A 25641-nucleotide genomic window follows, 5' to 3' on the forward strand; every position below is an offset into this window, starting at 1 on the left:
ACATTAAAAAAAATTACTTTTCAACAGTGAGAGCTATGCCAATACTGTAGATCTGAAATAATGTAATTGAGAAACATTTGTAAAATGAGGCATGACACATTAACAGTGCGAAGATTTATGTACAACTTTCTTAAGATATATTTTGGACTTCTTTTTGTTAAAGTTCTTAATAAGGAAATCAACAGGCAAGAAATGGAAACTAGTGGATATATGTAAATATTTCCTGATGCCTAGAACCCTCAGGAAGCTTGGAAAATTTAAATACACAAACATTTTTTAAAGTTTCCTAAGGCCTTTCCAAACTCTTTTCACATAGGCTAAACTTCATTTATTAATGATTGATTAGAATCCAGAATGGGGGTGGGGATAAACGTATTGGTTTTGTGCTGGCTGAATAACTTTTACATTTGAAAAATCATAACAAAGGTTTTCCACTAAGAAATGCAAACGTATTTAAATAAAGTAACCACACAACTAATTATAATTATGGACCATGCATATTTCAGTAAAATGGACTGCAAATCAAATATTTTGAGGCAACTCCTCTTTTCCCTATTAGTTTCTTTCTTTTTCTTTTCCCTCCCTCCTTTCTGTTCCTATCCTTGCTTCCCTCTTTCCTAAACATCTTCCTCTTTTATACCTCTGGAAACAATATGCACTGACATGTTGATAAAATTTCAAGACATAAAAAACATAAAGAGATTTCCCTCCAAGTCTCCTCTAACATGCTAACTATATTTGAAAGTGAATATTCAGACATAAACTATAAAATCTGAACAACATGCTTTATTTATATTACCGTCTATATTAAGTTGTTTAAATAGGATGAGAACCTCTACGAAAACACAATCATTTAGTGAGAACACCCGAGTTTAGGGATGCCAGGAATGAGGATGTTTAAAGTAGGCTTTCAGCCATATAACTTTCCCAAAACTGAACTGCATAAATGATTTTGGCTAAGTAAAAACAGCTGATGCACATATACCATTATAATATATTCCAGCAACTCTTCCGCATGTCTACATCTGCTAAATCACTTAATCTTTCCAACAAGCTTCTAAGTGGGAAAGGTTATCATCTCTGATTATGTTCACACAAAGCCAGCAAGAGGGAGAGCTGGGATTTGAACGCCACAGTCTGGTGCCCGAGTCCATGGTCTTAACCTGTGCTCCTTGCTGCTGAACCCAAGTTTCAGAACAGCTCTGAACAAAAGTAACATCTGTTGTAAAACAAGAACGAATTAATGAAAGAATTGCTTATGTTATCTATACAATATATGTTATATCATAGTACATGCATTTAAGTATATAGTATGCTTATGACTTGAAAATTTACTACTACACCTAAAAATGGTAAATAAAAAATTGTTTTATTTGGGTGATCTGTTTCATAAAGTAAAAAGATGAATGCTGTATATCAAAATGCCTGTTCAACCAGCACTTTAAGACATGTAGAACATTTATATATACTTTATCTTTGAATTATGCTGTTTTATGTTTGAAATATAATCTCTAATTTATACATATCAAGCTAACTCAAATCCATTAAATATTCTTTTCGAGAGAAAGGAAGAGATCCAAAATAGATCCCAAGATCTAAAACTGATTCCACCAAGCTTGACCATCCTTCTGGGTAATATTTTTTATTATTCATTTATTTTAAAACTTATTTAAATTCTAAAGACACACAGACATACAGATCCTCCCATCCACAACGCACATACCACACATGCAAAAAAATGTATAGCCTAGTGTAATATCATAAGACACACACCCTAGTAATTACCTCCCTGGTCAAGGAACAGGACTGTGGCAGCCCCCCCAAAACTCTCTGTGTGCTCCGTCCCAGTCATAGCTCCTTCCCTCTCTCCAGAAGTAACCACATCCTGGCATTTATTCTCTTATATTTCTTTATCAAACAACTGCGTATCCTTAGACACTAGGGAGAGTCTTGCCCACTTAAAAAAAACTATATAATTAGTTGTGTGGTTACTTTATTTAAATATGTTTGCATTTCTTAGTGGAAAACCTTTGTTATGATTTTTCAAATGTAAAAAGTTATTCAACCAGCACAAAACCAATACATTTATCCCCACCCCCATTCTGGATTCTAATCAATCATTGATAAATGAAGTTTAGCCTGTGTGAAAAGAGTTTGGAAAGGCCTTAGGAAACTTTAAAAAATGTTTATGTATTTAAATTTTCCAAGTTCCTCATTCTTGCTACAGCTGCCAGAATTCCTCTTAAGTTTGTCACTAAAATGGGAGATCTTTTTATAACAGAAAGCAATCTGCATTCAAATTTTGGGAAAGGAAGGAGTTAAGACTGTGGCTTTTCCATAAGTAAAGAATCAGTACATGTTCCTAATTCTTTCTGTGTCTATAGCACTTTATTGTTTTCTTTGTGGTGCTTCTCTACTTTTTAGCATCTCCCTTCCACTATCAAGCAGCCAATTTCTTTTCCACAGAACACCAGGTTTTTCCATGCACAAATTTACATTTCACAAGAAGGAGTCATTTGTTTACACCAAAAAATGAGTTAAGAAGTTTTGAGTTAAGGGGAGGAAACTTCTCCCACCACAGCCCTCCTCCAATTTATAACATTGAGTGAACTCGAAAATCATAGGTCTAGAACACTAGATTTAGAGGATGCTTAAAAGACATTTATTCCACATTTCACTAACTTAAATCAAGACCCAATCTGGGTTCTAGGGATGCTCATGACTTACTGAATTCATCACTGTTTTTTAACTTTGTTAAAGTTCTTAATAAGGAAATCAACAGACGAGAAATGGAAACTAGTGGATATATGTAAATATTTCTTGATGCCTAGATCCCTCAGGAAACAAGGATTTTATATCCAGCAAAACTGACTTTCAGGTGTAGAGGACACAGATGATCTATTGTCAACATGCAAGAACTTAGGGCATATTTGTTTCAAGGAGCCCTTCCTGATGACTCTACCAGAGAACAAGCCTTAGACAACCAAAAGACCACAGACTGTATGATTCCATTTTTATGAAATGTCTAAAATAGGCAGATCCATAGAGGCAGAAATGTCCAACTTTCCTACTTCTTTTTCATTCCTAAGTATTTACATTATCTAGACTACCTAAGCATTGTATAGCAAGAAGCACAAATCTACATTTCACCAGAAGGCGTCATTGGTTTACACCGAAAAATGAGTTAAGAAGTTTTGAGTTAGGGGGAGGAAACTTCTCCCACCACAGCCCTTCTCCAATTTATAACATTGAGTGAACTCGAAAATCATAGTTCTAGAACGCTAGATTTACAGGATGCTTAAAAGACATTTATTCCACATTTCACTATTTTAAATCAATGAAAAAACATCTGAAAGTGATAAAAGGGCTTGCTCAGGGTCACACAGCGAGTCAATATCCAAACAGGGTCTGAGAAGCCAGGATTCCAGATTCTAAGAGCAATCTTCTTCCCACTCCATAGGAGCTACTGCATAAGTTCATTAGGTGGGTGTCTCCAATACAATGAATATTTCAAGTAGCCTCCTATTTACAAATGGTTTACCTAAAGGCTCAAAATTTGGCAATTTCCCTTAGAAACATAAGTGTATGCAGTGAGAGCCTCAGATCATATACGAAAGTCCACTCCCATTACAGGATGTCAGGCAAGTAGCTAATACCCCATAACTGGAAGGAGAGGCAGAGCTTTAGGGTGAGGAGAGAGTGAAGTGGAAGAAGACATTGTTGGCTTTTTATCACATCCAAAGAGTCCCCCAAACATTTTTAAAAAATAAATATTTAAAAAATATAGACATTTCCAATACTTGTGTACCCATAAGCAAGCTCTATCAATTCATATCATGTAGTCATATTTGCTTCGGAAAAAATAAAATAAAATATTACAAATTCAAAAAAACACAGTTTCTAATTACCTTGGGTTTCTACCATAAAGCAAATCTAGATTTTGATTTGTGAAGTCTCATAAGTGTTTGGTAGACTGTATGTTCCCCATTTCATAGTCACCTCCTTTATCTCTCAGACCAGGTTTTGTTTTTTTTCCTGGCTTATTACTGAACAGCTTTTCTCTTACTCTCTTCTCTCTCAAGCAAGCATGCATTGCTTTTGAAGTTTTTTAAGGGATATTTACTGCCGTAACAACAGGAAAAAGGCTCTCTGCTATGTCTTCCCTAATAGCTTCTTTCAATTAGATCCTGTAGTGAAAGACAAAGTCACAGATTGTAAGTGCCTCAGTGTTCCCAGATTTCCTTATACATTCGTAATGAACATAAACTTTAATACTAAGTCTAGATGCTTATCACAAATAATTCCACTCTTTTGCCTTTTAAATGACTGATGATGAAAAATGCAGATTTCCAATGTACATATTTTTTTTAAGAATATGAAATACTCTACACACTATTTTGTATCACACTTGAGATAGATTTGTGTGTGTATGTAACAAAAAAAGTCTTGTTACCATAATTAGTCTTTGTCTTTTTAAACTGCTCTTGGTAATACAAAGACTAAGTAGTTGGATCTGAGACTGTGCAAGGATTTATGACCAATCTGTTTACTTAAGCTTTGTGTCACCTCCATTTCCATGTGAACTGAGGATATTAACATCTAATAGATGTTGTTGTAAATAAACCACCATCTGAAATGGAAATCTATAAATTGGCTATAAAGAAGGAAATTCAATTATCACTTGAGTAAAGTCATTTTCTTTATGAAAGAGATGTCAGAAAGGGAGAAAGGTGACTTTTAAAACTTTACAGACTGGCTTCTTGTAGGAAGAGTTTAAAAAACTTAAATCTGAAGAAAGGCTAGAATAACTGAAGTGAATCTTAAGTCTAGGGGCCAAAGTTTGTTAATGATACCTTTCCAAGTTTATTGCAATTTCCCTTTAATATTTTTCTGCTCATAAGATTATTAGTAGTTCACTATGGAAAATCTCATAGAAAAACTGTACCTGAAATAATATTATTTATGAAATTTTGTATCTTGCTTTATTTATCAATATTTATCCATGCCATTAAATAAATTAACAAGCATAAACTTTAACGGTTGCACAATATGCCATCATGCGCATTCCATGATCTGCTACACCATTCTCTTACTGTTGAATATTTGAGATGTCTCCTCCTATTTACTGAGTATATAAATATATTCATTAACTGCCTTAGGCATAATATGATTACCTTTTGGTTCATTTCCTTTGAATAGATTCCCCAATGTAGAATAACTGAAGCAATATAAATACCTTTATTAAGGATCTTCTTACATACATAGCACTTAATAGCTTTTCAGAACAATTGTATCAAATTACATTCCCTTCAGCAACATCTGAGTCAATTTTTGCCATACTCCCACCAAACTGGTTATTAACATGGTCTTTTATAGGAAGAAAAGGTAGGGGGTGGGGGAGAGTCAAAGTGTTCATATTTTTCTTTACTTTTTTTTCGCTGAGGAAGATTAGCCCTGAGCTAACATCTGTGCCAATCTTCCTCTACTTTATATGTGGGTCACTGCCTCAGTGTGGCTGACAAGACGTGTAGGTCTGCGTCCAGGATCCAAATCCACACACCAGGGCCACCGAAGCGGAACATGCCTAACTTAACCACTGTGCCACGGGGCCGGCCCCAAAGTGTTGGTATTTTACTTTGAGTATTAATAAAGAGAGTAGATGATTATTCTGCACATGTCTGGACATGGCAGGAAAGCACTGAATGGATAAATAAAACTAGTGTGGGAAGTGCAACAACAGCCAGTGGTGAAATGAGACTGGCAATCCTTGAAAGTGTGGGAACTGCCCATTTATCTGAGCACTAATTAAACTCTATTTTTTGAGGTGGCCTCTTGAAATTTCACAATGGGATGGAGCCCTAGGAAGAACTCCCAGCAGAATGCCAGGTCCTGGGATCTAATCTTAGGGGCCCTGGTTTTGAGTCTTGCCTTTTCACAACAACTAACATAACTGAAGGAAAACATACTATAAAACGTTGGTTCACCGCAATCTTTAATGACTATGAGAAGTAGATATTTAAATCTTTTGTTTGCAGTTATTTTTATGACATATTTCAGTAAGTCTGTGCTTTCCTTCTTCTTTTTGTTTAAGTGAATAAAATGTAAAAAGCAAACAGGCAACTGGATTCCAAATTTTTATTCATAGTCAGGAGAAATTTATTAAAGTGCTGTCAACATACGATAGATTTATGAGCTATTTCTAAATCCTTTTTGGAATTCTCTAATTACATAAAAGCATTCCAATTGTATTGGTAAACCTTCACAATTTATGTCTGTTAATAAAGCCAAAATAGTTTAGTTTCATTTGAAATGACAAGGTACTACCTTTTCCCATATTTCTTTATTAGAAAATATGATTCAAAAGTTGAAAATACTACTCTTTTTTCCAAATTGTGTACATCTACATGATTCACTACCCTCAGTGACCACCATCCTCAATATGCTTTGCTTACAAAGAAAAAGTTAAAAATGTATATACCTTAATCATTAGAGTATCACACAAAAATGTACATATAAATTTTATCAACATTTTGAACTGTATCAGACACTAATTCAGAATAATATATACATTATAAGGTTTTTGCTACATGCACTCACTGAACAATGAGAAGAATTTTATTCTACTGATGAAGAGGATGAGGGAATGAACGAAAACATAGAGAGGGAAAACGAGAACCCTTACAACTTAAACAATTATTTGGAAAAATTCAAGGAGAACTTTGTCTCTGTTTTGGAAAAAGACATGAATGCAATGAATAAACAATTCCAAATGCAACTTGAATAAAAATCTATTATAAACTCACAAGTGTTATGAACATATCATAGTTTAGTTTTCATACCATAGCTGAATTATTAAGTTAAAAATCATACTTTAATTATTGTTTGTGGCTCAGGAAGTGGAAGATTTCATGGGTTATAGAAGATTGCTGCTGGCTCATTAGATGAGGTTTAGATGTTGAATTGATGAGCAAGTAAACAAAAAAGAAAGATTGTGGTACTAACCCTGGTAAATTTGGTTTGGGGAATAATATGTGGGCAGGGTCATGGAGCAGAGACAGCAGGATCTAATCCCAGTTCTGTCACTTCCTATGTGACTTGGGAATCAGCTGCATAGAGCTTCAGTGTATCTACAATAGGGCAATTATGAAAATTTCCCCAGTATTGATACTGTATATCTGGCAGACAATAAACTCTCAAAAAACGGTCTTATTACCTTACCACCATTATCAACACCACCACTAAAGTCTTCCTCCTCTCACTCCTCCCAAAGGAAAGAGAGAAATCTACCATAAACGCAACTCTTGGGTTCCTCTGTTTAGAATGTTATTTTCTCCAAATCTTCAATGATGTCATTCAGATCCTGGCTCCAATCTGACCTAGAGTGGTCCTCATCTTCCTACTGCTCTCTCTATCACTCTTTATCACACGATTATGTATTTTCTTCACAGCACTGACTGCTATCTGAAATTATCCTGTGAACTTGTTTAATGTTTTAGCTCACTAGTATGTACATTTCATGAGAGCAGAGACTTTGTCGAATTTGTTTATCACTGAATCCTCTAGAGACAAGAACATGGCCTGGCACATAACAGATGCTCAAAATAATCATAGACGGCACGTAATACGTGCTGAATAAAGATGTGAATCATAAATGACTAAACGTTAATAACTGCAAACCTGACAAGATGATAGAGCTTTAAGGTCTACTACAACTAACTCTTCAGAGGTAAGCTCTGGGTTAGTATTACTCTAAGCTTAGTCATAAAGCATTAGATAGTTATAAAGATTAGATGGCAGAAAGTCAACGTAAATGCTAGAGTTGTTATCTGAATTAACAGTTAAGCCTAAATAGAATAGTAACTATACTTTCTACCTGACTAGAAGAAGTGCATGAGAGAAGATTAAAGTAAGAAGGCACTATTTAATAATTATAAGACCAAGTTAGCCATAAGAATTGAAACAAAGAAGTCAGCAATGATTTATAAATTAGAGCAATTGTGGCTATTATTATATCAAGAACTTTAAAAAATCTGTTAAAATAAGATTAAACAGGTAAATGCATCAACCAAATGGTACTTATAAGACAAAGGTAACAATCTCTTCTGCTTAGCTGGTCTAGCCCTAACCTTCTACATAATGGCAAGAACAAAAAACAGAACAAAAGTGTTTAGAATAAAGAGCTATAAAAAAATTCTTGCATTCTATGCCTATACCATTAAAGCTCTTGGATTTCCTCATTTCGCAGGACCCTAGAATTAATCACTATTTGTACTGCTTTAGAGGAATTGGATACTTCAAATTAAAATAAAGATCAATTATTAAGTTAAAAACAAACATTACCCTCAAGGCTTAGGTTTATTTTATCATCAATGTAAAAGAATTTTCAGCGAAATTATAAGACGAACTGTTCACTTTCAACTGCAAAATTAATGGTGGCATATTCAGATATATCAGCAGACCTCACTTGCAGAAACACTTCATAAGGTAGCAGAAATGGTTTCAGTTACTAGAATGGTTAACTCTAAGATTTGTCAATGAAATATTTCTTAAAATCTTTTAAAGAAAAAAACTTAAAAACACACACTATAAATCGACATCTTAAAAAGGTAACACAAGAAAACTTTGTAAATGAAATCTTTAGAGAACTTTAGAAGGCACTTTAGAAGGCACCTCTTACAAACTGAATGTTTGTGTGCCCCTAAAATTCGTATGCTAAATCCTAATCCCCAAATCCTAATCCCCAATGTGATGGTATTTGGAGGTAGGGCCCTGGGAGTTGACTGGTCAAGAGGATGGAGCCCTCATGAATGGGATTAGCGACCTTATAAAAGAGACCCCAGAGAGAGCTCCCTCACCCCCTTCCACCACGTGAGAACACATCGAGAAGATGGCTGTCTATGAACCTGGAAGTTGGTTCTCAACAGACAGTGAATCTTCCAGTGCCTTCATTTTGGACTTCCCAATGTCCAGAACTTTGAGAAATAAATGTTTGTTGTTTATAAGCCAGCCAGTCTATGGTATTCTGTTACAGCAGCCCAAATGGACTAAGTTAGTACCTAATTCCAAACCACAAAAATTTTAACCAAAGCAAATTTTTGTAATCAAATGATAGTTTCATACACTAGGTAAGATTTAATTATTTTTTAAAAATCCAAAATAAATTCACATCACCATGATCAAATTTACGACATTTATCATAGATAAAATATCATCTAGTTATAGTTGAAAAGAAACAGCTCTGCATAGGTATATCGTTGCATTAAATTCAACTAATCAACTAATGCGCATTCTGTTTACATTTCCACCGCCAACTCTAATCATCTGTACTAACTTCTTAAGGCGCTAGAGTCGTGAACGTCCAACAATCTTATACTTAAATTTCATTCTGTGTGAATATTTCTCTTTTTCGTTTAAGTAGCGACCTTTGCTCAGTACATATTTTCATAAAGATTTGTGAATATCATGTAAACAGTGTTTATATCTTAGCAAATTTAAAAATAAGTTCACTGATGCTTGGTAGTTTTTTTTTTCAAAGACCGATTTTTATATCATATTTTTTCAATTAAAATGTATTGCACAGTCAGCCATGCAGACAGATTCTGGCAAATCGCTCCTTAACCACTCAGTCTCATGATGTTATTCTGGATTACGACCTCACTCAAAACTGTCCCATTTTTTAAATCTCTTATTTGTACATCCCACTCTATGGCCTTAACTCCCAGAGCTTCCAGTCACCTGCTAAATTACTGCTACTACTCATATTCTACTTCAACTAAACTTCAGGCAATTTAACCAGTCCACTTTTTTTCTAATCATCACTCACCTGCTTTTTTTCATACTGTTTTATACTCGTCTTGGACTTCATGGTCTATAATTTCAATAATTTTTGCCAATACCTTAAAATCCATGTATTTCTTTGTCTCTGTCACATCTGACTAGCAGAACCCAACTAAAACCAACCAACTCCCTTCTCCATGCTTGTTTCTGAACTGTTGAGCACTGCTGGAGAAAGAAATATCATACACCTGGGAGGATGGAGGCCACCATGAACTCATGGCCTCCAATCTAGACACTGTCCAGAAACTCTACCATGTTTCTCTAGTCAACCTTCTCTAGATTGACAATTTTAGATTATACACACTCATCTCAAATGGCTATTCTCTCCCCCTGAGTCTAGCAGATGTGCATGTCTTCTATTTCTTCATATAGATAACAGGGGCCATCAGATGCTAATTATCTCATATCTCCACCACCAAATCTCCCAAATCACTGACAATGTGCCCATCTTCTCCACTCTCTCATGCTGCAATGCAAGAAGGACCCTCCCTAGCATCTGTCCTCTGAATCCCACCCTCCTCCACCTTCTTAAAGACCTTCTCCTCTTCAGTCAAACAATTTGGATTCTATGCTATTACTCTACCAAAAGTACTCTCAGTAAAGTCATCCATGACCTCCATATTGCTACATCCCAAAGACACTTTTCAGTCCTTATATCACTTGCCCTAGCAGCAGCCTTTGACACAACTGCATACCTCCTCATTTTCCAAAATGCTCTTTTCCCTTGGCTTCTGTGATAATCACATTCTCCTGAGCTTCTTCCTACTTCTGGGACCACCATTTTTCAGTTTCCTTTTCTAGCTCCTTCTTCTCACCAATGCATAAATGTTTAGGCCCTCTTTTCTCAGTCTAGCTAAGCTCTGGGCAACCCCATTCCCTTCTCTCTCTTCAATTATCATTTGGCTGTTGATGACTCATGACTTAGGTCTATGGCCTACATCTATCTTCTGTGTTTGAGATCCCTCATGTGTAGCTGCTACTCGGTATCTTGCAGCCAGGCTGCCCAAGTCTGAAGCCCAGCTCTGCCACTTTGTATGCCCTTAGGCAAGTTACTTAACTCTCGGTACTGTTTTATCCTCCATAAAATGAGGATAAAAATAATACCTACTCCTACTTTATAGGGTTGTTGTGAAAGCTACTCAATTAATATTTGTCAATGGGCATTGTGTTTCTCTGGTTCATTGTTTCTGCAGCAACAAGTGCAGTGCCTCAAAGCAGGTATTCAATCAGCATCTGCTGACTCACTAAATAAATAAACTAACCAGATGGTAAATTATCACAATTCTGAGGAATTTTCTACTAGCCCTATTAAATTTTAAATTCCTTGCTATAGCTCCCTCATGACACCTTCTAAAGGACACCACAATTTCAAAGAAAAAGAATACACAGGAATATTCCTGGAAAAATACAACTCCTGTTTAAAACACACACACAATCTAGTATTAGAAATCCATGTCAATACAATTCAGGCAATACAAATAATTTGAAGTATTGGTTTTAACAGACATTGTGCATTACAAAATGATTCAACATAAATCTAAACATATTACCTCATCTCTCTCATTAGGCTTTTGTAGAATGAGAAGTGACTGGCCTGGGGAACACAACTCAAAGGGAAAGTGGTTGAAGGAAAAGCACCAAATTCTCCATGTGAGGTCAACACAGTAGGGTGCTGTCAAAGAGCAATGACTGGCCCCCACATCAGACAAGTGCCGTGGTGGCGACACGTATTCCTTTCTTATACGGTAACTTTCATCTGTTTGTCAACTTTATTGTTTGAAATTTGGAAGGTGAGGGGAGAAGCCTAGAGTAGAAGATACTTCTTGGGGAAGCACAACTTTGTAAGCAAGTGCCAGACGAGTAGCCTTTTATTCGAAAAGTTAGTGAAGATGTGTATTCCTATGCCAAGGCATGGCTCTCCACTTACTACCTTGGTTTCCTTCCAGACTAATTACAGTTTGGGGAGCCTTGAAGAAGTTCCTCTCTTCTCACAAATTCCTATCTTCTGATACTCCTGGCAGTCAGGAAGGCTACACAGTTTAACCCACATCAGTGGCCACCATGGCAGTCATTAATGCTGTTCACTAAATTTTCCTCCCAGGCATATGGTGGTAACACTGCATCCCTTCCCACAACCTTTTAGGTTACAGTGGCCATGCGACTTGCTTTGGCCAATGAGATGTGAGCTGAAGTAACAGGTGTCTTTCCAATAGATGCATTAAAAGCCAGTATATGATTTTCCAGGTTCTCTTTTGCCATCCCCTGCCCCCTAACCCCCGAGTCCTGCCTTGGCAACTGAAAAGACCCAGATGGCAGCTGCTCCATCAGTCTGGGCTCTGGAGGGAGGATGATGAGAAGCAGAGTCGTGGGCAGAGCATGTGGTGAGGGCAGAACATATAGTACGCAGAGCATGTTGTCTTAAACCACTGAGATTTCAAGGTTATTACTGCATCAGAACCTAGGTCTGTTCTCACTGATGTGAATTTGTAGTCTGCCTACTACAGGCAAGGTGCTGTGCTCAACTAAAAGGGATACAAACATTTCATTAAGAAACTAATGAATTTTCTGACTTTCTCTTTCTCTTAGGCGCCAAGCACTCGTTTGGTCTACCATCTCTATCAATCAGATGGAAAGCTAGACCAGCTTCTGCCATTTATACATTAGCATGAATAAATTTTGGAGCTGGAATTATTAGCAAACTGTAGAACTGCTTTCATGAATTGCTGAGATAAAGTTCTTACAGCTGATAAAACTTCCGTGCTTTCAAAAACACAAATACAGGATAAAGGTTTATATAGAGGGAGACAGATATAACACACCTGAGTTAAGGAGTAGGTATGATTTCTGCAATTTACTCCAGGACCAAAAAAGATAGTGATTTCATTTTACCAAAATGTATATTATTTTAGAATCAATACCATATACTCCTAGATCTCTTTTAAAGTACAAATTAAACTTCCAGTCATAATGAAATATTTAATATGCAACAGTTGTAACTCATTAACCATGGAAATTTAATTACAAATATAAGCAAAATTACTATTCTCTAATATCATGTTTTACTAAATTAAACCTTTTACATGAAAACAGTAGCTTTTCAGTATATCATATTCATTTCTTTCATAAAAATTTCAATAATGAATGCTAAATAGTAAATTAATAATGTCTATGGAAGGATAGATCTAAACCTCTAAGAAACCATAGGGGCAAATACATTAGTACACAATAACATAAAGAAACAATCAATACCATTTAACAAATTATGATTAAAATTGTTCCTTTCCAGGAAATTAGCATCAATGTGTCACTAAACGGTTTAGAACATTTTAGCTGGATAGTTTCCTCAAATTAAAGCAAACATACATTGTAGAATCTCTTTCACATTTACCTTTTATAATTTCTTCTTAGGTTTAAAATTTTAGAAAATGCTCTAACTAACGTCAATTCTATATATAAGGTCCACAATAAGTATCTTGCCAGATTTAGTTATGATTTAAATTTAGACGTAGTCTCTACCTCACTGGTTTTCAAACTTTCTCTTTCAGAGAACCAGCATGTATAGTACAGGTAAAACGGAAGCTGTTCTGCTGGGGTTGGGGATTGAGGGTTGAGGTGTGGAGAGGGGGTTGAGGTGCGGAGAGGGGGTTGAGGTGCGGAGAGCGGGTTGAGGTGAGGAGAGGGGACTGAGGTGGGGAGGGGAGGGACTGAGGTGGGAAGAGGGGGTTGAGGTGGAGAGTGGGGTAGAGTTGCAGGGGTTTATACAGGCGGTTAGCGATTGTGCATATTTTCAGTCCCCTTATTACATTCTCTCCCTCTCCACCCTCTACCTCAAGCCTTCCAGGTCAGCTGCTTACTTATGTTATCAAAGTACAGATTTTCCTCTAAAAGCTATTGGAAGAATTTTCTGTTGGGGTTTTAAAGTATAAAGGTCACAGGAAATCTAATACAGGTTTAGTCAACAAACATCTACTAAATATTTTCTAGTGCTGGGCACACAGTACTAAGCAATGGGATATAAAAACAGCAGAAATTTAACCCTTATTTTTGAGTTGTACAAATTCTACTGGGGAAAGGGGGGTGAGGAGGTAAGACAACTCAGAGGCCCATACAGACAAACTGTAACAGTCGCATATGCAGAGACTGCAAGGAAGGAAGTGCCTGACTCCCCCTTGTAGGGGCATAGGGGATGGCAAGACCCCTACAGTCAGGAAGGGCCTCATGGAGGGGCATATCTGGGCTGGGGGGAGGGGGCAGGAGCAGGGTGAAAGCCATTCCAGACAGAGAGAAAGTGGATATAAAAAGCACACAGATGTTCTTGGGAGAAAAAAGCCCACTGTAGTTAGAGAGAAAGGTGAGTGAGGGGGTTAATGAATGAAACCTCTGAGCTGAGGCCAGATTCTGAAGGCTCTGTAGGCCACATCAGAGACTCAACTTATAAGGCCACAGGGACTGGTGGAGGTTTGCAAGAAAGGCTGTGTGACACAATTATATCTTTATTTAGTGTTAAAGTAGAAAACTGATGGAGGAGGAAAGATGCTGGAAATATGAAGGTCAGGTCAGATGGACATCTCTAAGTCAGTTTTCTGCCTGCTGACAGTCCTGTCATACCAAAACCAAAACTAACTAACCAAAACACACGCCCTTTTTTTTTTTTACAGATCTATTCAAATTTCCCAGTTTTGGTTTACGAGAGTTACATTTCCTCACTAAAAGATAAGTTCCATAACTACAGGGATTTGAGGTGATTTTATTTTCACTGCAAAGAAGAGTGTCCAGCAGATGACAGGAACACAACCAACATCTACAGAAGAGATACACGCCTTCTCCCAAGCTGTGACTGTGTTTGTGGACACATCCCTCACTGCTTTATCTGCATCTATGCAAGTCTTCCTGCTGAGGGGGCCCCTCAGACTCACCCTCATGAAACCCCTCTGTCACTTAACAGATGAACAGTGTGGTTCTTCCTATTACCAAATTCTTTCCCAGAAAATTATTCTCAGTAGGAATATTGATGAGAAGGAGGGAGAGAAAGCTTTGTAAGTCCAGCCTTTTTCTCATTTTACAATCTATTTATATCCTTATTTTTATTATTCCCACTTTCTTCATCATGATTTTTTTTTCCAATTGATAAGATATAAACTTAGTTAAACATATTGTAATTTTTTCATAATACAGACATTTAGAACTATGTATTTTCTCTAACTACAATTTTGACCGCTTTCCACAGACTTTAAAGTGATACTTACACTTCAGTTGTTTGTTAAGTAGTCTATTTTAAAATTATAGATTAATTCCCTGATCTGGTTATTTAAGAGGTTATTTTAACATTTTCATGTGGTTTTACCATTTTAAATACGTGTATCATATATTTCTAATGTTATATTTTGATTGTGACATTGTATATGTATTTTACAGAAAAATTCTCATCTGCAGCATATAATAAATATTTGTCAAGAATTTGATTAAGTAAATTTTCTATTTCACTGGGCCATTATTTCAAGTCTCTCTTTCAACTGCATTGCTCAAATCTATTATTAATTCACTGTATAGGCTTAATATATTATATTTTGATTTTGAGGTATTGTGATCATGTTTTTTTTCAATTTCTATCATTTTATTTTCAATTATGCCTTTGGTTGATATCTCTGATTTCTAGATTCAAATCAGTTTTATTAGAGACCATAATTAAACTACCTTCCACATATTTGAGAGAGCAGGATAAATGTGAGACCAACTTCTACAATTTGGGTAGGATTTGGGGGGAGGGGTGCTAATGTATTTCTAGTGGATCCAACTGGATTATTGTTTCTTTGTTATTTATACCACAGTTCCATGTTTTATGGAAATTTTAGTTATGTATACAGGTAACATTATATGTGGGTTATTTTGTGTTATCAAATTTATACTGTTCATAAAATTGGCAAAACCGAAATACTGTTAATTCTCTCCCCTTTCTTGCCCTGGTTGCTAGGAAACCTGAACACACATTTCTGCCTGAAGCCTAGTTGCTCTACCAGCTGTTTGTTAATCTTACCTGTGACTTTAACATTCTCTGATTTTATTCTGTTTTCCGCAGCTCTGTAAGTCACTTTAATTTCTTTGCAGAATGAGGCAGGAGATGGATGGTCTGGGAGAGGACTTTCTCTCTTTAGTGGACTGTGGCAGACACTGAATTGGGAAGGTAACTCCATAATGCATCCCAATTTTCTAAGGGATTTCTAAACACTTTTATGATTATCCATCACTAAACAAATTCTACAAAATTAATGTCTAGCCCTCTAGACCCCACAATGTCTGAATCTTATTAGGAAAAAACAATAGATCTTTCCATGACTAAACTCCCATTCTCAATCTTCTTTCTCTCCTCCCCACTCCAGAATCCAACTCCCTTTTTCTGCCTTCTCCCTCGATATTCTTAAACTTAGTGGTATTAGCTACTTCTGTTTTTAGTAAGTTCTTCAGCTATGTTTTGTACTGGTATCTGGAGCAATGGATTTCTTTTGGTGAATTTGGGGAAAAATTCTTTTGCTGTCTTCAAAATGAAGGATATCTTGGCAGAGTAAACTGATCTAATATAAGAATCTATTTTATATATCCAATAGATAATATATATCCAATAAATATATATATCATATATACATATATATGATACATATATATCTATTTGGATCAGATATCTTCATCATCTTTTTTCATTGAAAGTTAGTTCCTCAATATCTTTAGCTTCCAGGAGTTGGCTTTTTGTTTTTCTAGTTCACATACTTAAAACACACTAGTCAAATGTTTCCTTTGAGGATTAAATACCTTGGTAGTTCTAAATGTTCTCTCCTAATTTACAGAATAAAGTAGTTTTTCAAATTAGGAAATTTTTTTTCAAGTATATCATTAAATTATCAGTTTCCATATGGTTTGCCCATTTATTCTGACCCCCTTATTCACCATAGTGGAATTACATCTTGTTTTTTTTGGTTGGTTCCCAAACATCTATTCTCCCTACCCTTCCAATAGGGCTTCAAATTCCTGTTCAGGAATTATCTATACTCAGTCTTCATGGGATACTGAATTCAAACCCTATGGAAGACTTTTCTATCATATCCTCTCTTTCAATCCCCAAGATTGCCAAGGGGCCACATGTAACCAAAACTACCAATTGACCTCTTTCTCCTGGAACTTTGTGTCTTGACAAGGGTAGAAAAAATAGAGTATGTCTACTAATTCTAGGATGTCCCAGGACGATCGTCAGGCCATAGAGCTCCTCTGTGGCAACTTGAGACTGCCAGTTCCAAATTGTTCTTCAGCCTTCTCTCTGATTCTGTGGCATTATTATGTCCTATTAAATTCACTTTTTGCTCAATATAGCCATTGTTTTCTGTTGTAAAACAAATAATAATATGCAGCATATTCATACATACTATTTTCTACATGTATCTTCTCTTGCAATGTCTTGTTTTACATTTGCCAATTTTTAACATCATTTTTGCTTCAGTTACTCTTACACCATCTACAACGGTGTTTCCCAAAATTTGTTCTGGGAAACAACACTTGTAACTCAGTATCAGCAAAGCTTACATTAAAAAAAAGATAGGGGTTACAGTTAAGTAAGTATGGAAAACACAGGGATAAATAAAATTAAATTAGTTTCTTTTTCTGTGCATTGTGAATTTCTAAGAAAGAATACAGGACATAGCCTTTTCCGAACTTATTTTTACTATGTATACAGATACAGATTTATCCTACCATATCTAAAGAAACTAGTGATCTGTAGAACATATTTTGGATAACGATATTCTAGATGCTACTATTTACTCTCTCTAATGAGGACTTCGGTTTCCCCTGAGCTTATAATAGAGCAGTGCTATTTCTTTTATTTATTTTTAATACTGATAATTCCTATTTAGCATTCATCTTATCTCTATCCTATCTGCTTGTAATTCTTTTGGTTGTTTACATTTCTTACATAGACTGAAAATCTTACGGCTTGACTTTTTTTTTTTAATGGTACTACAAAATATTTTAACTGAGGTAGGGCATTTTAAGTTTTTGAATATGTCCCTGAAATCAAAGTATTTATCAACAGGTATTTCATGTTTCTACTGTTCCTTTGGTAGGTTGGGAGTTCCACTGGCATTCTGGATTATTGTTCAGTGTTTCTAATTGTAATTTTCCTGAAGCATGTGACACAAATCAGTGGTATCTCCTCTTCTATTTTTGCAACATAAATTTAAGAATCTTGAGCTTATATCAATGTGGGTCTATATACTTCTGATAGTGATTTATAAGATGTTCTCAAAATACTCCTGAGCCTCAGCAATGAAATGAGAATGTCAAATTATGGTAATTTTTAGCCCCTCTATAAGATAATTTAGGAAGATGAATTTTCCTAGACTATCTTAGTAAATACCTTGGTCTACATAAAAGTGTGTAATATAGAACTTTATCAACAATCTGAAACCAACCAATTCATAATTTGGCCATGTTGATGTTCTTTCTATTAAATGAATGCCTCACTTTTCATTCTGATATGGAGACAAATAGCTCAAGCACAGTCTTGGGGTAAAATAATTTTTCTTGATCACATTCCGGATAGCCAGTTTCCCTGAGTACACTGGCCAAATGACAGGCACTTGTCAGTGATGAGGTAACTGGGAAGAAGAAACAGGAGATGATGTTAATATAGTGTAGTACTACTAATCACTACTCATCTGGCAACCCCACTTTAGAGAATAAATGTTTATTGGCTGATTATAGCTATATTATTTAAAATACAGGAACACTGGAAACAACCCAAATGTCCAACATTTAGGGAATAGTTAAGCAAAAACTATGCCGAGAAGATGCATCTTTATGAACTAAAATTAAAATGTATTCTATAGAAACAGAAAAATATATAAGAAAGGAAATTACTTTTTTTTTTTTTTTTTTGGTGAGGAAGATTAGCCCTGAGCTAACATCTGGTGCCAATCCTCCTCTTTTTGCTGAGGAAGATTGGCCCTGGGCTAACATTCGTGCCCATCTTCCTCTACTTCATATGCGGGACGCCTGCCACAGCATGGCTTGAGAAGCGGTGCATAGGTCTGCGCCCAGGATCCAAACCTGCAAACCCTAGACAGCTGAGGTGGAGTGCGCAAACTTAACCACTACGCCACCAGGCTGGCTCTGGCAATACCTTAAGTAATTTTTATCATAAAATTAAAATATAGAAAATCCAGATATAATAATATAATAAAAACAATGTTTTCCACAGGGATAAACATACTAAAAGAACAATTATTTTCAACGGAGTTGTTCTTTGTAGTCCTTTGTTTACTAAAGTTAGCTAAATACAGAATTAAAAAATACCCTTACAAAGTCTTAGGCAAACGATTTTACCTATAGGAAAACTATAGTATCTGTGGGTACTATATTTATATAATATATAAACATATATGTTAAGCATACACACATATAGAAACAAATATATACATATAAACTTAAGACACTGTCATGAGTGAAAAAGTATACCAATTAAACATGATGCATGTTTGAAGAAATACAGCTTTTTTTCCTTTGTATGCTGGATTATCCTATTTGATCCCAGATACAGAAGAATGCAGTACTTATTTCCACCAAATTGTCTCACCTCCACATAAACGATGAAGTCATGAACAAGGTCATCCTAAGTACGCCATGTCAAAAACAATCAGAACACCCAGGCATTGGATACCCGAAGCAAGTATTCTAAAATCAGAAACTTAACTAAAATAACATCAGTTATGTTATGACTTTTAAAAAATACAAATTCCCTGGCTTCATGCTTAGAACCCTAAACCAAACCGAACAAATGAAATTATTTGGGACTGGAAAAGGGGAAAGAGAGGTGAAATGTACCAGAATGTCTCATTACTCTGGCTGAGAAGGTGACAGTCCATAATGAAGAACAGAATTTAACACTTAAACAGGACAGACAGAGGTGAATATAGAAGCCATCTATATACTTTGAAAATCTCTATAGTAAAATAAAATCAAGAGAGAGAGAATGTTAAAATTATGTGGGCTGCTTTGTGATGGCCAGAAAAGTACCTGAGAGACAGGAACAATGTTAAAGCAGCTTTTCTCATTAAACATTTATTGCTCTGCTTAAATCTTTTTGAAGGAGCATAGAAATACATGAAATATCACACTAGGTAAGATCCACTCTTCCCCCTGCCAGAATGCTGAGGTTGACACAAATCTGATTGACATGCAATTGAAATACGTGACTGTTTTCCTTGACGTCAGCTCTTAACACTGTCAACATTAAAGGTGAGGTCCACTCCAACAACTCTTAGTGGACACTTAGGTTATTCATAAAGTTGTCTAAAACCTTTCAAGAAAATAGCATCTGTGCTCTTTATGAGCATGATACAAAAATCCTTTCTTAATCTGTCAATAAAAGGCAGCTCAGTTAAAAACTCCTGTTTTGCCCTGAGTAGCAGATAATTACTTAATCCTCGCCCAGGAAGAGTTCCACAGCACTGTACACGGGGATGCTGGTCTACAGCACTTCTCACTGGGTCCGGAGTGAAGCTGAGTGCCTCACTCACTCCCTCAATTCCTTAAATACTGTCATTTTTATATCTTACTTGCCAAGCTTTCTTCACTTCAAAAAGTTTTTATTAAGCTAACATTGTACTAACATTAAAATAATTTTGAAAGAAAACACTCATCCACAAGCCTGTCACTACACGAAACCTCCTTGATTTGTCTACTGGTACATGCAATTTGTAATCACACCATACATAATGTAATGGAACCAGCCTTTTTTAAAGGCATTGCTTAACATCTCCTGACAACACGTTCTGCCACACTTTCCCAGCATGCTCATCTAATTACTACACATTGTATGAAATTCAGTGTATGCTAGAGGCCCATCAAAATATGAAAATTTAATGGATACCACAAAAGGCATATTTTACCCCAAAAATGTAATTTTAAGACACTTTATAATTCACATTTATATGCCACTTTTCATCTCACCTCTTCTCCAGACAGATAGTAGGCTGAGAGTAGTCCACCAACAAAGCGTATATTTACTTCAAATACAGAAACTTCAGCATTCTGTGGAAACAAAAGTGGTTCATATATAAATGAGAGTATACAATTGAGAAAAATATCATCGTGATAAAGTGTGCTAAATACTTAAATTCTGTCAATCTTATATTCTTGCCCAGAGGGAAAAGTCTTGTCTTTTAACAGTACCAAAATACATGTAAATAGATAAAATAATTTTGACTCTTAAAATCACAATTATAAAAATATTTATAAAATATAGTTATTTCCTCCCTCTATTCAACAGCAGATACAATACTCAGTATTCTCTATTTGTCCTGTGTGATACAGCTAGGACATTCTATTTTTCAATTCTGTGTCCTCTTTTTATTTTATTCATTTGTCTGCCATTCAGACTCTCTATGCCTTGGCTGGTAGTTCAACATTATTCTGACATTCTTCTCACATCACATGAAAGCAGCACAGCTAGAATACAAATAGGATTTGAAGTTGGGGGACTTGGGTTCTAGCGCTGGTTCCCAAATTTCTGCCTGTGGCCTGGAATGGTCACATCTCTCTGTGAAGAAATGTCATCTTTGCATAAAAGAGATGATAATCATAACGCATGGTGTACCCTGCTGAAACAGCTCTTATGTACATCAATAATAGCTTGCTTTTATTATTATTTACAATGTGCCATCCTATGCTAATCTCTTTACATGGACTATGTCTTTCAATCATCATTCCAACCCTGTGAAATAATTACTATTCTTCTGTCCATTTTACAAATGGAGAAACTGAGATTTATAGTGGTTATTGTGACTTTTTTAAGGTCAGACAACTAATAAGTGATTGAATCAGGATTTGAACTTGAGTACTCAGATTCCTAGTCCAGGGCTCCTGACTCCTGCATCACCTCACAGGATAATGCACCAAGTCTCTTTATTAATGGTCACGTAATTATGGCATACAGTTAGTAATTATTGCTAATACTTTTATTATTTTACAATATTTGACTACTAAATGGATCTGTCCTGTATTCTGTTACTAGGTAATTTAGCACAGCTAACCTACAATAGATGTAAGGCACACCTCAAGCTTTAGTTAGCTATTCTTCATGTTCATTGGGCCTACTCAGCAATTGTTCGCTTTTGCCTAACATCAAACCATTCACTGATAATCACAGGGGCTAAGAGCAAACGATGATATATGGAGTCAGTATCTGGCAGATGAGCTGAGTCAAAATCACCTGTGATATTATTTCCTTTAACAAGCATTTACTAAGCAACTACTACATGAACGGCATAGTCCTAGGTTCCAGGGACACGGCAATGAAGACTGACAAGGTCTTCAAACTCATGGAGTCTACGTTTTAGTGGGAGAAAACAATTCCAGAGGGGAAAAAAAAGGAGAGATATTTTCATTTAATTCCCACAGGCTGTCTCTAAAAAGGCATAAGGATCTAACAATTAAATCTCAGTAACTGCTTAAGTTAGAAAAAAATTTCCTGCAAAAGTGAGATTTATGAAAACTCAGGAGAGAGAAATACTGGGCCAGAGTTAGGTGAAAGCATCATAATATAAGACTCTCTGATGAGTTTGTTTAGTTGTATTTCATAATTTGTAACATGCACCTAATATAATTTGATTAAAAGCACTCCATATAGGTGTAATTTATCTGTGAGGTGTATCACTCGGAATGAGTATTATGTAAATATTGGTAAAAGCTTTAACAGCCAGCCCAAGTGGTCTAGTGGTTAAGATTTGGGGCTCTCACTGTGGCCTGGGTTCATTTCCCGGTTAGGGAACCACATCACCAGTCTGTCGTTTGTCATCCTGTGGTGACTGCATGTTCTTGTGATGCTGAAAGCTATGCCTGGTATTTCAAATACCAGCAGGGGCATCCATGGTGGACAGGTTTCAGCAGAGCTTTCAGACTAAGACTAGGAAGAAGGACTTGGCCATCTGCTTCTGAAAAAATTGGCCATGAAACCCTACGAATAGCAGCAGAGCATTGTCTGATATCGGTGCTGAAAGGTGAGAAGATGGCACAAATAGACCAGGCAGGGTTCTGTCCTGCTGTACACAGGGTCACAAGAATCAACTTGGCACCACCACCAGCAAAAAAGCTTTAATATTCCACAAAATTACTGATAAGGAAGACGGAAAGAAATCCATTCATTTATTTTGATTCGCACAGCTATATTTCTTATGTCTAAAGGTAACAACGTCTAATAATAAAATCTAATGAATTTAAATCTTCAAATCTTATCACTCTCAATTTATACTTGTGTTTTTCAGTTTTTAAACCTGAGAATAGCCTTCTACATTTCTGCCTATTGAAGCCTGTTAAGATGATTTCATATTCTGATTCTGGCTATGGGTTCATTAGATATGCATTCTCTCTTCCTCCTATAAAAATTTTGGATAATCACGACTTTTACATAGACATCCGATAAAAATTATTGCAAGGGAGAGGACCGAGCCATGTCAAACACCACCAGAAATATATCTTCAGCTAGACATCAAACACCTATTTGGTACAGTTGTTCAACCAGTTATTGATCCAGGAATGTATTCTAGAACCTAAATTCTATCTTGCTTTGTCTGTAAGATATTGAGAGATGACCTTGAAAGTGACATGCTCAAGGTCAGCTGCCTTGTCTTTTGAATTCCATGGATCTCACTGTCTAGTGAGCCTGCCCAAGAAGCAAATCTGGCTTGTTAGTGAATCTATGCAGGTTCCCAGTGATTGCTGTGTGCTTGTCTTTAAAAATCTTGCTCAGGAATGTCACATCACCATGAGTAGTACTCAACAGTCATCATATCTTCCTCCTTTTGAAAACCAGAACTACATTTGAATTCCTAACATATAATTTTTTTTCCTTCCCTTTTTTCAAAGTTAAATCTAAATTATTTAGAAAGCTTAACTTGAGAGCTCTTTCACCAATCTGGGCTATATTATGTTTTAGGTCAGAAGACTGAAATTTAGACACTTTTGGTCACTCTTCGCAGAGCCTTAGATGAAAATGACTAAGAAGACAAAAATTCTCCTACTGTAACAAATCGGTTGGCTATCCTGGGAGCAGCAGACTATAAAAACACCACCCTAGAGTCAGAAAGACCTGGGATTGAAGGCTGGTTCGGGAGCTAGCTGACTGTAAGATCCCGGGCAAGGCACTTCTTCTCTCTGAGTCTTGGTTTTCTCATTTGTAAGGGACAATGCATTCCTCGCAAGGCACTGTGAGTCCATGAATGGAAAGTACAACGCCTGGCACACGATAAACACTCAACAGAGAGCTGCTGCCATTACCACCAGACAGCAGTTCAGCCTAAATAAACCAAGGGGTTACTGGAAAATCAGAAACTCCAGAATCATAATATTCTTCATCTTCTCTGACCCACATGGGAGTCATATTTCTCACTGGCTAAAAATCCTCTTTTGAAATACAGTATCTTGACCAAACTTCCTTTTGGGCTTGATATACATTATATGATATCTGGATTTTCAAAAGTGAATTTCTAATATCTGAGGGTTTTAGGCCATTTTTATAAACTTCTGATTCCAATTTCCATTAAAATAATCTTATTAAATTTAAATGAATATATTAATCCCATTAAGATTGATGCAGTGTTTTTTAAAATGTTCTAACACTTTTCCAGTGACTTATCCTAATGACAGAAGAGGGGCTGGGGCAGGGAGAGGACAGTGTGTAAAGGAGAGGAGCACCAAACAGCCTTTAACACTAAAATCTTGTGTGATTCATCCTAACAGTTAACATGAATTTTGCAGTCTCCTTCACCTTGCTTGTTTTAATTTTAATTTTTAATTTTTTTGTGTGTGTGAGGAAGATCAGCCCTGAGCTAACATCCACACCAACTGTCTTCTTTTTGCTGAAGAAGACTGGCCCTGGGCTAACATCTATGCCCATCTTCCTCCACTTTACATAGGATGCTGCCACAGCATGGTTTGACAAGTGGTGCACAGACACACCCAGGGTTCCAAACCCGGGCAGCCAGCAGCGGAGCCCGCGCGCTTAACCACTATGCCATGGGCCGGCCCCCTACCTTGTTTGTTTTAAAACAAATAACTTCCTTAAATTTTTAAGTAAGGTTGCATTCCAGGAATATGCTCCATAACCTATGGGTCCGTATCCTATGGCTTCTAGTACACAGTCTATGCGAGCGCCAGTTTGAGAAGAAGATCCAGTCTTCTGTTTAAATTGCACACACCTATTAGTTAATATCACAATTGATGAGCTAGTGGAAGTTGGAAATTTTTAGCTAAAGGCCTACACACAAAAAAATTTGGATTGGAGAAACTGCTCTTTCATTTCACCTTTCCTCTACCAATAGCCTTTAAATCAAACAACACACTTAACCAGATTCATGTATAAATTTAATAAAATATATGGTTTTACACCTAAAATCAAGAGGTGAGTATTACAAATCATGGAAAAATTAGACGTAAGTACTAATCTCTCACATTGTCTTGGGTCTCTCAGACTGATAATTTCTACCTTAAGTTTATCCCTTGCTTTAACATTTCTGTTCTCTGGTTTACTATACATATATGTAAAATTATGAGATAAAGTGATAAAGATTGCTAAAACGGAAAAAAAGAGTTTAATTCAATAAACCATTTTGTATGTCCCTCTCTCCTAATCCTTAACATTATGCTCCATCTCTCTACTGGGAAAGTCTTCCTTCAAACCAACAGATCACGAGCTCATGGGCACAAGAACCTAACACTAACTGGGCAAGAGGGAAAGTGAGCACTTCAAAATCCCTGTTTCAA

General features: G+C 36.2%; 1 protein-coding gene across 1 annotated transcript in view; it reads right to left on the minus strand.

Annotated features, from left to right (window-relative positions):
• MAN1A1 (mannosidase alpha class 1A member 1) overlaps positions 1 to 25641 on the minus strand; it is a 153596-nt gene that overhangs the window by 79632 nt on the left and 48323 nt on the right. Inside the window, exon 5 of the mRNA XM_004422269.3 lies at positions 20833 to 20913. Coding sequence (XP_004422326.1) covers positions 20833 to 20913 — 81 coding nt within the window. The remainder of the gene's footprint in view (positions 1 to 20832; positions 20914 to 25641) is intronic.

Source organism: Ceratotherium simum, chromosome 19 (assembly GCF_057802395.1).
Source record: "Ceratotherium simum simum isolate JZ-2026a chromosome 19, ASM5780239v1, whole genome shotgun sequence".
Lineage (NCBI taxonomy): Eukaryota > Metazoa > Chordata > Mammalia > Perissodactyla > Rhinocerotidae > Ceratotherium > Ceratotherium simum.